Source organism: Oncorhynchus tshawytscha, linkage group LG15, assembly GCF_018296145.1.
Source record: "Oncorhynchus tshawytscha isolate Ot180627B linkage group LG15, Otsh_v2.0, whole genome shotgun sequence".
Classification (NCBI taxonomy): Eukaryota; Metazoa; Chordata; class Actinopteri; order Salmoniformes; family Salmonidae; genus Oncorhynchus; species Oncorhynchus tshawytscha.
The window spans coordinates 20,392,948-20,405,722 of record NC_056443.1 but is presented as its reverse complement, the minus strand read 5'-3'; the positions used below and the strand labels follow the sequence as shown (position 1 = coordinate 20,405,722).

The window sequence follows — 12,775 nt, the reverse complement described above, 5'->3', positions numbered from 1 at the left end:
GTGAAACAGAGCAGCACAGCCGCTACACCGCCGTATAGCTACACCAACCTGCTTGTGCGTGCAAAACGTTTCTCCCTCGCTCTGTCTCTCCTCTCTTTATAGGTGGGCTGCGTCCGCTTGGGGAAGCTCTCGCCTGATTGGCCGGCGGTGCTGGGATTGACAGGATGGAGGAATGGGTTTTGGCCTATGGAAGCCACCATAGTCAGATACCTGTTGTTGAGGTTTGGTCGGGGTGGGGAGAGGGGGGCATGACAAATGGGGATATTTTTGGGGAGAACAAAGTGGGAGAGGTTCAGATGATCACCCCCCCGTAGGAAGGTCGCACCATGCTTTTGGTGGAACCCTCATTGCATGCTACCCCCTAATGTCTCTCTCTTTCAATTTTCTGTCTGTCCATCTGTGTCCGTCTCTGTCTAGTTAGACTATCCGTTGCTCTCACTCTACTACCCCCCCAGACTCAAGATTCTCTCTCTTTCTTTCTCTTCTTCTGTCCTTTGATGGAATGGCAGGTTTTCTCAACTCTGCCCAGTGTGTGATATGCAGATCATTAGAAACCCTGGGGGAACTCCAGCACACACACAAACAAACCATAAAACACCACAGCAGTATTCAACACCTGGTCAACACACTCAAACATCACCATCAACAGAGGTAAATCAGGCTAGAAGGCAGCCTCAAGGGCTAAATGCACGTGTAAATCGGAAAAACATAGTGACAGGAGTTTTCATTCATGACAATCCTACAGGAAAACTCTGTCTTGTTGTAGCCTATGGGTGTTTTCATAGAGGAAAACTAGGGCCCAGAGTTTTTTCAGGTCAAGTCAAACAGTCTGTTGATGAGGCCTCCCACTCTGTGTGTGCGTGCGTGCGTGCATTCTCCATTATTATGCGCAGGGATCGCATTTTGACAACAGATGGAGCCTTTGATTTGACTCATCTCAGATCTTTATTTTAAAAAACTAAACAAAAGCACGACAAGCTTAACAGACAGGTGTGTATGGGAGAGAAGAGAGAAACAATGATTGAGATAGGTGATACAGATTTCTACAGTAATGGGAATTCCACAGGCGGTTGGTATAGTTGGTGAATATATATATATATATATATACATACATACATACATACATACACACACACCAACCGCCTGTGGAATTCCCATTACTGTATAGTATACATACAGTGGGGCAAAAAAAAGTATTTAGTCAGCCACCAATTGTGCAAGTTCTCCCACTTAAAAAGATGAGAGGCCTGTAATTTTCATCATAGGTACACTTCAACTATGACAGACAAAATGAGAAGAAAAAAAATCCAGAAAATCACATTGTAGGATTTTTTATGAATTTATTTGCAAATTATGGTGGAAAATAAGTATTTGGTCACCTACAAACAAGTAAGATTTCTGGCTCTCACAGACCTGTAACATCTTCTTTAAGAGGCTCATCTGTCCTCCACTCGTTACCTGTATTAATGGCACCTGTTTGAACTTGTTATCAGTATAAAAGACACCTGTCCACAACCTCAAACAGTCACACTCCAAACTCCACTATGGCCAAGACCAAAGAGATGTCAAAGGACACCAGAAACAAAATTGTAGACCTGCACCAGGCTGGGAAGACTGAAACAGCAATAGGTAAGCAGCTTGGTTTGAAGAAATCAATTGTGGGAGCAATTATTAGGAAATGGAAGACATACAAGACCACTGAATCTCCTTCGATCTGGGGCTCCACGCAAGATCTCACCCCGTGGGGTCAAAACGATCACAAGAACGGTGAGCAAAAATCCCAGAACCACACAGCGGGACCTAGTGAATGACCTGCAGAGAGCTGGGACCAAAGTAACAAAGCATACCATCAGTAACACACTACGCCGCCAGGGACTCAAATCCTGCAGTGCCAGACATGTCCCCCTGCTTAAGTCAGTACATGTCCAGGCCCGTCTGAAGTTTGCTAGAGAGCATTTGGATGATCCAGAAGAAGATTGGGAGAATGTCATATGGTCAGAACAAACCAAAATAAAACATTTTGGTAAAAACTCAACTTGTCATGTTTAGAGGACAAAGAATGCTGAGTTGCATCCAAAGAACACCATACCTACTGTGAAGCATGGGGGTGGAAACATCATGCTTTGGGGATGTTTTTCTGCAAAGGGACCAGGACGACTGATCGGTGTAAAGGAAAGAATGAAAGTGGCCATGTATCGTGAGATTTTGAGTGAAAACCTCCTGCCATCAGCAAGGGCATTGAAGATGAAACGTGGCTGGGTCTTTCAGCATGACAATGATCCCAAACACACCGCCCGGGCAACAAAGGAGTGGCTTCGTAAGAAGCATTTCAAGGTCCTGGAGTGGCCTAGCCAGTCTCCAGATCTCAACCCCATAGAAAATCTTTGGAGGGAGTTGAAAGTCCGTGTTGCCCAGCAACAGCCCCAAAACATCACCGCTCTAGAGGAGATCTGCATGGAGGAATGGGCCAAAATACCAGCAACAGTGGGTGAAAACCTTGAAGACTTACAGAAAACGTTTGACCTCTGTCATTGCCAACAAAGGGTATATAACAAAGTATTGAGATAGTATTTGGTCAATAACAAAAGTTTTATTTTCCACCATAATTGACAAATAAATGCATTAAAAATACTACAATGTGATTTTCTGGATTTTTTTCTCATTTTGTCTGTCAGTTGAAGTGTACCTATGATGAAAATTACAGGCCTCTCATCTTTTTAAGTGGGAGAACTTGTACAATTGGTGGCTGACTAAATACTTTTTTGCCCCACTGTACATATATATGTGTGCTATTCTACTCCTGAATACAAGAATAAACTTCACACACACTAAAATACACAACGGATGACCAGAGGTACATATAGTATATATGCCAAACACACATTCTCACTCAGGTAAATTAAATGTATACACTTGGTATTTTATAGTATCTGGTTTTCACTGTCTTTATCCTCCCAACAAACATATAGCAATCAACAAATATATTTTAGTAAAACCAGGGCCCGTATTCAGAAAGCTTCTCACAATAGAAGTGCTGATCTAGGATCAGTTTAGCCTTTTAGAACATAATGAATAAGATTCCATCGACTGTGGGCTGATCCTAGATCAGCACTCCTACTCTGAGATGCTTGATTCCTACTGCCCCAGAACTACAGCAATGTCACACTTCAGCACAGCAGATATAGAAAAAGAAACCCTTCCATGTACAGTATAGAGTAGCTATGTCCAAGGCATGTAGAAGATCTCGCTATGCATGTCTGTTTTGGAGGCTGGGGAAACTGTCAAGGCTTCTGGGGTTTCAGTGAGGTAAAGTTTGGGATCTTGTGTGTGTGTGTTCATGCATACGTGGAGTGTGTGTCCCACGTTAGGGGTACTTAAAGGGGTCGCTGGGGGTGTGGTTGAAGCTGGCGTCGGCGAAGATGCCCAGCGTTCCCACAGTAGTGAAGACCACAAAGATCCACAGGAACATGCGATCCACTACCATGGCTACATACTGCCAGTCCTCCTTCAGCTGGAGGGGGAGGGAGAGAAACAAAGAAGAGACAAAAGTCAGGAAAGTAAAGGGATAGAGAGAGAAAAGGAATCCATAACAGGAATAAATAGGTACGAGTGAAGGAAGAGAAATAGACGGAGCTATGGGGAAATGTACAGGCTAGAAGCTATAGACATCTAGACTTTCCCTTTCCTCTTGGACCCCTCTCCATCCACTCAGCCCATGCCCAGACCCTATATAGATCTTCAATATTTTTCCAGAAGCTGGAGAAATTGTAAGGGAAAACTAAAGACTTCAAATGAGAACGCTCAACCCAGGCAGGTCCCCCACACAGCACTCACAGCAGCAAAGTCCTTCTCAGCCTGTAGCTGCTCAGCGATGTAGATGATGGCCTCGATGGCAGTCTTGAGCTCCGGAGGCAGAGTGAGGTAGTGGCTGGGTCCGTCGATGAACTTCCTCAGGTCAGTACACATGCCCTCAGACTGGTACCTAGACATAAACAAGATACAAATGTCCAATCCCGAATAAACTACTACTACCTCCTATTCCCTATAAGCCTAGGCTGTTTTGTGGCTCTGGGCCTGTATTCATAGTGTCTCAGGGTGCTGGTATAGGACCAGTTTCCCTTTCTGATCCTAGATCAGCACCCATTAAAGCTGATACGCTTTATGAATAAGGGCCCTGAAGGCAATGATAGGTGTAGGCAAAACAGGGTACATTTCTGCCTCGCTACTGTATCAGGGATTGCAAAGTGGACCTAAAACTTCAATCTTATCTTTTCATATCTACAGAACTGCATAGTGGGTACAGGGGTTGATTTGAGAGAAGGGACGGGTAAGGGAGATAGAAGGGGTTAAAACTAGTCCAGATGTCACCACAGAACAAGCAGGCAGAGATGTGCAGACAGGCCCAAACCCCACAAGGCTCATCACTAATTAACCAGCCAGCTAACAACAGTCTGCACTTCCTTTCCCTGTATGCTGAGAGAGAGGAGAAGGTCAGATAAACTTCCTCTCAGCTTCTCCCTCAGCTCTTTAGCTAGACTGGGCCTTTTCCTGCTGAGCGAAGGTCAGAAAAACTCCCACTCTTCTCTTCTCTCAGCTCTTTAGCTAGACTGGGCCTTTTTCTGCTGAGATAAGGTCAGAGAAGCTCCCTCTCCACTCCTCCTCACATTTTCTCCCTCAGGTCTTTAGCTAGACCGGAGCAGTTTTTGCTGACAAAGCTGTTCCGAAGAAGTGGGGTTGCCATGTGTTATGATGGGGTGCCGTGGGTTATAGAAGGTTACTAGCTATAACGATGGGTCGACACAGCTTTACTGCGAGTTGCCTTGAGCAAAGTGGGCCCTATGGGCCCTGGTCAAAAGTAGCGCAATATCTAGTAAATAGGGGCCATTTTAAACCTCTAATCCTGGACATAGAGATTATTCTACTAGTGGACCAGATGTAGTCTCTTCTCTCAGGTGGCGGCATCCTAGCATCTGTTTTGTCTGAAACAGCCCTCTCTGTTGCTGTAGCCCTGTGGAGACTGGAAACTGTTAGTGTTGCAGTCCTCTGTAGCTACCACCAGGAGTCAGCATGGTGCTGTGTCTTTTAGCCTGGCTATGGTGTGGTCCTAAAGCATCTCCCGGGCAAACAGGCAGGTCTTCTATCGCTCTCTGTAGTCTATCTACTTGGTATTCCGGGCAAATCCTGGCTTTACAATGCAGTGGTGTGTGTGTGTCTCCCGGGCCGGTGAGGCGAGCAAATCACCACTGACCTCAGCAGCTCGTCTCCCTCTCTGTTTTTCTGGGATGAGCTACCTGACTGAGGGGGATAGACTCCTCTCTTCTCCTCCCTCCTCTTGGTCCCCCTCTCACAGCGTCACTTCATCAGGGAGATGTAGATGAGTAATCAGCGAGACTAATTAAACTAAGACCGGCCACCAACGGTGCCAAGACACACACTAAAACCAATTAAGAAGGCCAGGGGGGGCACAGGCTGTGTAGGGGGGGCGGAGGGGCGTGGGCAGAGAGATATTGCTGCCTCATCGAATCGCTCTAGTAGTCACCCCCTCTCCCCATCTCCGAATTGCAGAGTCCCCCCCACACACACACACACCCACGCACACCAGGTCTAATGTGTTAGAGGCGATTTGCGCTGATCATCATTATTTTAGCAATGATTTTCGCACTCTCTCTCTCTCACAGCCTCAAACTTCAATTCCCCTGTGAGTTGATTTAGAGCGGCGGGAGAACGTGCCTGTGGTTAATAAAGCTGTATGTGCCTGCCTGCTTTTCAATGTGTGAGTGTGTGTGAGTGTGTGTGCGCTTGCGTGCGTGCGTGACTATGCGTGTGTGCGCTTGCGTGCATGGCTCTGCGTGTGTGTCTGTGTAAATGACCTCCAGGGAGGGTTAAAACATGTTCTCAGACACTAAGTTATCCATTAGGTCCTCATGGCAGGAATCCCTGGGGGGCTGCTCTTCCTCACAACTGAATGAGTTAACAGTAAATGATGGTAGTTCACCTTAGGGGACACTAGGGAAAGTCAATGATCCCAGAGGTGAGTCGCCCCCAACAGACCCATGAGTAGAGGCTGTGGCTAAGTCTCAATTGGCACCCTATTCCCTACATAGTGCACTACTCACGCTGGTCAAACGTAGTGTGCAGGGAATAGGGCGCCCTTTGGGAGTCAGCCCACAACAGTACTTTCACCAAGTAATCTGTGATAGAAGTTGCACCCCTATCTCACAGCCATCTTTACCTTCAGAATGACAATTATATATATATTTTTTTAAATCATTGAATTGGTGCAAGCATTGGCTGGAGGGAGTTTCCACCATTGTTAAATCCACGATGGGGAGAATAGGTACACTTAATATGGCCGCTGGTCCCATCTATCACATCACAGAAATCGAATGGGAATGTATATTCTAGAATGACCTTCAAATTACCATAGAGATAGTTAGAGGATTCAACTTGGATATAACCCACTTTAGCATGGACATTGCCATTGAGGGCTTCCATCATTTTAAAGTAGTCAACTGGGTGGAGATTCCTATGGGTCGGGCGCGATCAACCAATGAGCAGAGCATTGTCTTCTTTAAATAGGGTGCTATCACAGAGTTTCTAAACCCAGAAGCGCAACATCGTGAGACTTCCAGAAAGGCTTGCGAAACAGACCAGGCCGTGGCTTGGGGTTTGAGAAGTCAATGAAAGTGAAAAATTCTTCCTTAGTTGTTAATTTTCTCTAAATCTAAAAGCCACGACCTAGATTCGAGCCGCTGTCTTAAAGATGCACTATGCAGAAATTGCTCAACTATTTCCTGGTTGCTAAAATTCTCATAGCCTAATTTCAGTTCATGTGACAAAACAAGCAAGTATAATGTAGAGCAGTGGTCATCAAATGGTCGATCGCGGGTCGATCTCCATGGCATTCCTAGTCGATCACCAAATATTTCTGTAAAAAAACAAACAATGATAAAGCCTTGCGTTCCTATTTAAATTTATTGCCCTGTTGACAGTAGGTGCACTTGATTCAGCAGCCCTAGCGCCGGGGAAGTGTTCCCATTTTATGAAGGTAGAACTCCAGCTACCCGGCAGGCCCAGAGAGCAAATCAAGTGAACCTATAGGCCTACCGCTGACCAACCAGTTAGCTTAGATCACTGTGTCTGTAGTTTCCTAGAGCCACAGACTTTAAAAAGAAACCTCAACTGCACAGCAAAGTTAATACTGTGAGATTTCAAAACCATGACTAGAGAGACTCAACGAATAGAGCAAAGAGCAGCTGTTTTTTATGAGTAAGTTCAATGTTGAAGTTGTTTCCAGCACTGTCAACACTCTGTTAAAGCCATAAAATGCGTGTTCTCCCTACTTCCACTCACACTACAACCAGCACTATAATAGGAGTAACCACCATGAATTGGTGCATGAGGCAGAAATAATGCAGTGCAACTTGAGATTTGCTACCAGCTTGAAGACTGCGTCCCCTTTTCTCAGCGGAGGGACGGTGTCAGTGAGGTGAGAGGTAGCCTTACCGCTGCTCCTTCCCTTAGTGATGGGCCATTCGCAATTTGCATATTGCTACGACTGTTTTTTTTTTTATAGCTCAATGTTATTCTGCAAATAAGTTACAAAATAATTATCTGAAGAGGGGGAATGTTCACTGCAGAAACAATACATAGCGGGGAAAGCACATCTGGTCCACAGTGATTATTTTCCACTGCGTAAAAACAAAAGAAATGTACAGATCTAATATTTTGGCCAGGTAAAAATGTATTTCAATACACATTTCACGATCTGACATAATGGTAGCCTGCCTTTTGGGATTTACATTGGAGATGTGACATTTTTTTCATGGTTCTAGATTGATTTTAAAACCTCTTGGTGTTAGGGGGCAGTATTTTCATTTTTGGAAAAAAAAAACGTTCCTGTTTTAAACGAGATATTTTGTCAGGAAAAGATGCTAGAATATGCATATAATTGACAGCTTTGGATAGAAAACACTAACGTTTCCAAAACTGTAAAGATATTGTCTGTGAGTATAACAGAACTGATGTTGCAGGCGAAAGCCTGAGAAAAATCCAATACGGAAGTGCCCCAGGTTTTGAAAGCGCTGCGTTCCAATGACTCCCTATTCAGCTATGAATGTACCATCAACGAGCTTACGCTTTCTACGTATTCCCCAAGGTGTCTACAGCATTGTGACGTAGTTTTACACAGTTCTGTTGAAGAATAGCCATAGGCGGCCACATTGCGTAAGTGGTCACATGGTGGCTCCGAGAGAGATTCTCGCGTAAAATACAGGAGGTAGCCATTATTCCAATCGGTCCTAGTGAAAAATGAATTGTCCCGACGGATATATTATCGAATAGATATTAGAAAAACACCTTGAGGATGGATTCTAAACAACGTTTGCCATGTTTCTATCGATATTATGGAGCTAATTTGGAATATTTTTCGGCGTTGTGGTGACCGCAATTTCCAGGCGATTTCTCAGCCAAACGTGAAGAACAAACAGAGCTATTTCAGAGCTACTACAAAAATAATCTTTTGGGAAAAAATGAACTTTGGCTGTCTACCTGGGAGTCTCGTGAGTGAAAACATCCAAAGTTCATCGAAGGTAAACGATTTAATTTGATTGCTTTTCTGATTTCCGTGACAAGGTTGCCTGCTGCTAGCAAGGCATAATGCTATGCTAGGCTATGATAAACTTACACAAATGCTTGTCTAGCGTTGGCTGTAAAGCATATTTCGAAAATCTGAGATGACAGGGTGATTAACAAAAGGCTAAGCTGTGTTCCAATATATTTCACTTGTGATTTTCATGAATAGGAATATTTTCTAGGAAGATTTATGTCCGTTGCGTTATGCTAATTAGTGTCAGATGATGACAACGGTCCCGTTCACGGGATGGGGTGTCACTACAGGTCAAGCATTTTGAACGAAGAGCCGTTTGGGAGCCTGCTCAATGAAAATACTCTGAAAGATCATCACTAACCTCCCTCCCCTCACACTGACCATCATATGCAGTCCAGTAAAAAAAAAAAAAACATTTTATGCTCTCTCAGCTGTGCCTCACAAGTAATACAACAAATGATCTACTACCAGTGTGATCATATACATACATTTTTAAAATATCATATCAAAATGGTCTGAGAAGAACATTGGCAGGGCAATTCAAGCGTAGCCAATATGCAGTTATAATGGATTGGGCCTATATTCTACTGCACAAACCTCATTGCTACAGCACTGTTAATGCTAAACCACTGTTTAATTGGTTAATGTTGCATAGGCTCATTTTAAGTCATGTTTTAAAACAAATCTGAGCGGTAGATCTCGGCTTGCATTTGTACTCAAAGTGATCTGGACTCAGAAAAGGTTGGTGACCACTGGTGTAGAGAATAATTCATTGTACCCTCTAAACTGCTGAGAAATATATTTTCAGCTGTTTGAAGTTGCTGTACAAAACCTAAAGTAAACGATGCAAAAAAGAAACTTAAGAACAGGAAGCATAGAAATAGTACACATAGAAGAGATCTACCGCTTCTTAGACTTGCTTTCAACGAGAAATATATATATCGTTCTCGTTGAAAGCAAGTCTAAGAAGCGGTAGATCTCTTCTATGTGTACTATTTCTATGCTTCCTGTTACTATGTTTATTTTTTGCAACGTTTACTTTAGGTTTTGTACAGCAACTTCAAACAGCTTTTATATATATATATATATATATATATATATATATATATAAAAAAAATACACATTTCTATGCGAATTTGGTCAGGTCACTATCGAGGGAGTGCCTTGATTTGACGGCCTGCACATGCACAGTTCGACGAGAGACGACTGTTAGAGCCAATGACGTGTTTCTACGCATGAGCTTAGCTAGCCAACGTTGCCATGACATAGCCTACAAGTGGGATTGGGGACTGATATTGGATTTACTGCTACTACAGGTGGCGGTAAATCACCAATATTAGCATTACACTGTTTTCAAAAACAAAATAAGAAAATTGATTACTTTAAAATGAAGATTGCCTCAATGGCACCACCCATGCTGTTACAGATGCCATAATGGCACAGATACAAAATGAGACCTCTTTTCATCTCTTTGGTGTTGGGTTAACATTTGACCCCCTCCCCAGTGACCTGTAACCCCTGACCTCTCACCTGTTGGGTTTGGGGAACAGGAAGCAGGTGTTGGGCTTGCGTATGAAATACTCGTCAGCAGCGCGGCTGATAGCCATATTGTTCTTCTCCCTCCTGGGGGGCTGGTCCAAGGAGAGGGGCATCTCCACCTTGGGCCGCAGCATGCCCAGGTAGGGGGGCAGCATGTGGATGAAGATCTGGGAGGGGAGGAAAGGAAAGGGAGGAAGGGGAGAAGGGAGGGCTCAGCACGGCAGGCAGCGTAACATTGATTGAACTATAGAAAAATGCCTTGTTTTTTTACTGCATGGGGGTAATCATTCAAAGTAATATTCAGTGATATTCATGGATTTGAACAACCTTCATGGCTTTCCAGAGACCTACTGTCAGTAATGAATGTTTCAGTGGATATGTCTGTAGAAATACCTTCAGAAATACCATGAATCAGCATGTTATTATCAGCAAGGCTGTTGACCAGCTGTTGCTTCCGCTAACTATACTTGTATCTCGTGTGTGTGTGTGTGTGTGTCCGTGTGCGTGTTCGCCTCTCTTTCTGAATGGCGGCAGGTAGCTGGTTCAAATACCTGAGCTGACAAGGTGAAAAATCTGCCGATGTACCCTTGAGCAAGGTACTTCACCCTAATTTGCTCCAGTGGCACCGTACTACTATGGCTGACCCTGTAAAACGTTCGGCAAACTCATTCCACGGAGGGCCAAGTGTGGGTTCTCTCCTCCCTTGTACTCGATTGATAAATTAAGGTCACTGATTAGTAAGGAACTGCCCTCACCTGGTTCTCTAGGTCTTAATTGAAAGGAAAAACCTAAAACCAGCAGACACTAGGCCCTCCACAGAATGAGTGACACCCCTGGTCTAAAACAACACATTTTTCTGCACCTATCCGGTGTATGTGACAAGAAAACATCTACATACACTCTGTACAAAACATTAGGAACACCTGGTGACTGTCGAGGTGAAAGCTATGATCCCTTATTGATGTCACCCGTTAAATCCACTTCAATTAGTGTAGATGAAGGGGAGGAGACAGGTTAAAGGATGATTTTTAAGCCTTGAGACAATTGAGACATAGATTGTGTATGTGTGCCATTCAGAGGCTGAATGGGCAAGACAAAATAGTTACGTGCCTTTGAACGGGGTATGTTAGTAGGTGCCAGGCGCACTGGTTTCAGTGTGTCAAGAACTGCAACACTGCTGAGTTTCACGCTAAACAGTTTTCTGTGGGTATCAAGAACGGTCCCACCACCCAAAGGACATCCAGTCAACTGTGGGAAGCATTGGAGTCTACATTGGCCAGCATCCCTGTGGAACGCTTTCGACACCTTGCAAAGTCCATGCCCCGACCAATTGAAGCTGTTCGGAGAGCAAAAGGGGGTACAACTCAATATTAGGAATGCCAAGAGAGTGCAAAGCTGTCAAGGCAAAGGGTGGCTACAAAAATATATTTGTTGGACACTTTTTTTGGTTACTACATTATTCCATGTGTCATTTCATAGTTGTGATGTCTTTACTATTATTCTACAATGTAACACTATATAGTTGGAAGGCTACTGTCCACCAGTCCAGTGTCAGATACACTCATTGAGTTTGCACTAAAGCCGACCTTCTCGTTCTGTGTGTGTGAACGTGTGCTTGCATTTGTGTGCGCACTTGTGTGTCCACTCAATCACTCCGACACACAAGCCAGCGCTGCATGTGTGTGTGTCTGAGTGAACACACCGTAGAAAACTATTTTTTGCATGACTGAGTCTCAATGCCTCAACCCTCTCATTCTCAAAAGTAGTCGTATCAGGGAGGAAAATTCAATCAGGTGCCAGTAGAAAAGCTATTGGGGCAACGGACTGGGAGCGTCTACATGCGTCTGTTTGCAGATAATGGGGCTTAGATATGAGAGAGAGAGAGACCGTGTCCGAATACCCGTACTTGCATAGGCATTTTTGGTATGCGAAAATGGAACGTTTTATAGTATGACATTTCTAAAACATAGTATACTTTAAATGCCAGGATGTCACTCATTTTCGTCAAAGCTGCCAAGCGCCGAAATCAGAGCGAGAACTATCAGACAAGCAGCGCCTGCCAGCACACACACACGGACGAGCACACACACACACACACACAAATGTACACAGGCACACGCGCCAGAGGAACACACCCAATGAAACTCTCCCAGCTCGAGATAACACACTTCAACTAGACGAGCAGTAGGTTAAGAAGGAGGATGTAGTATGTACTGTTTGGCGTCTCGCTTGTTTTTCCTCAATCCATGGCCTTAAACAACTCCGGATCTCACTCATCTTTACCGGTGTTCTGTTACATCATGCACAGTCCGGGGCTATGTTCCCCAAATGTTCCCATGTATTAGTCCACCGTGGTCAGTGTGTATCAGAGGTGGCTGGCGGGAGGAGAAATCAGAGGACAGGCTCACTGCTATGCCTGAGATAGATGCATGGAAAGGGTTTGATACCATTCTATTTATTCCATTCCAGCCATTACAATGAGCCTGTCCTCCGATAGCTCCTCCCAACAGCCACCTCTGATGTGTATCTAAAGAAGGGGACTGAGCTTCATAGACGACATACTTTCTGGAAATGGCTACCGTTTCAGAATGAGGGGGTACTGTAGCTCTGCTGGTGTCTGTCTGTCTG

At 44.4% G+C, this 12,775-nt stretch overlaps 1 protein-coding gene across 1 annotated transcript in view; it reads right to left on the bottom strand.

Annotated features, from left to right (window-relative positions):
- Positions 1-2,714: 2,714 nt before the first annotated feature.
- The window catches only part of chrnb1 (cholinergic receptor, nicotinic, beta 1 (muscle)), a 28,630-nt gene continuing 18,569 nt past the window's right edge, over positions 2,715-12,775 (bottom strand). The window contains exons 9-11 of the mRNA XM_042298272.1: positions 10,139-10,314; positions 3,835-3,982; positions 2,715-3,511 (exon numbers count right to left, since the gene is read on the bottom strand). Coding sequence (XP_042154206.1) covers positions 3,365-3,511; positions 3,835-3,982; positions 10,139-10,314 — 471 coding nt within the window. The 3' untranslated portion in view covers positions 2,715-3,364. The remainder of the gene's footprint in view (positions 3,512-3,834; positions 3,983-10,138; positions 10,315-12,775) is intronic.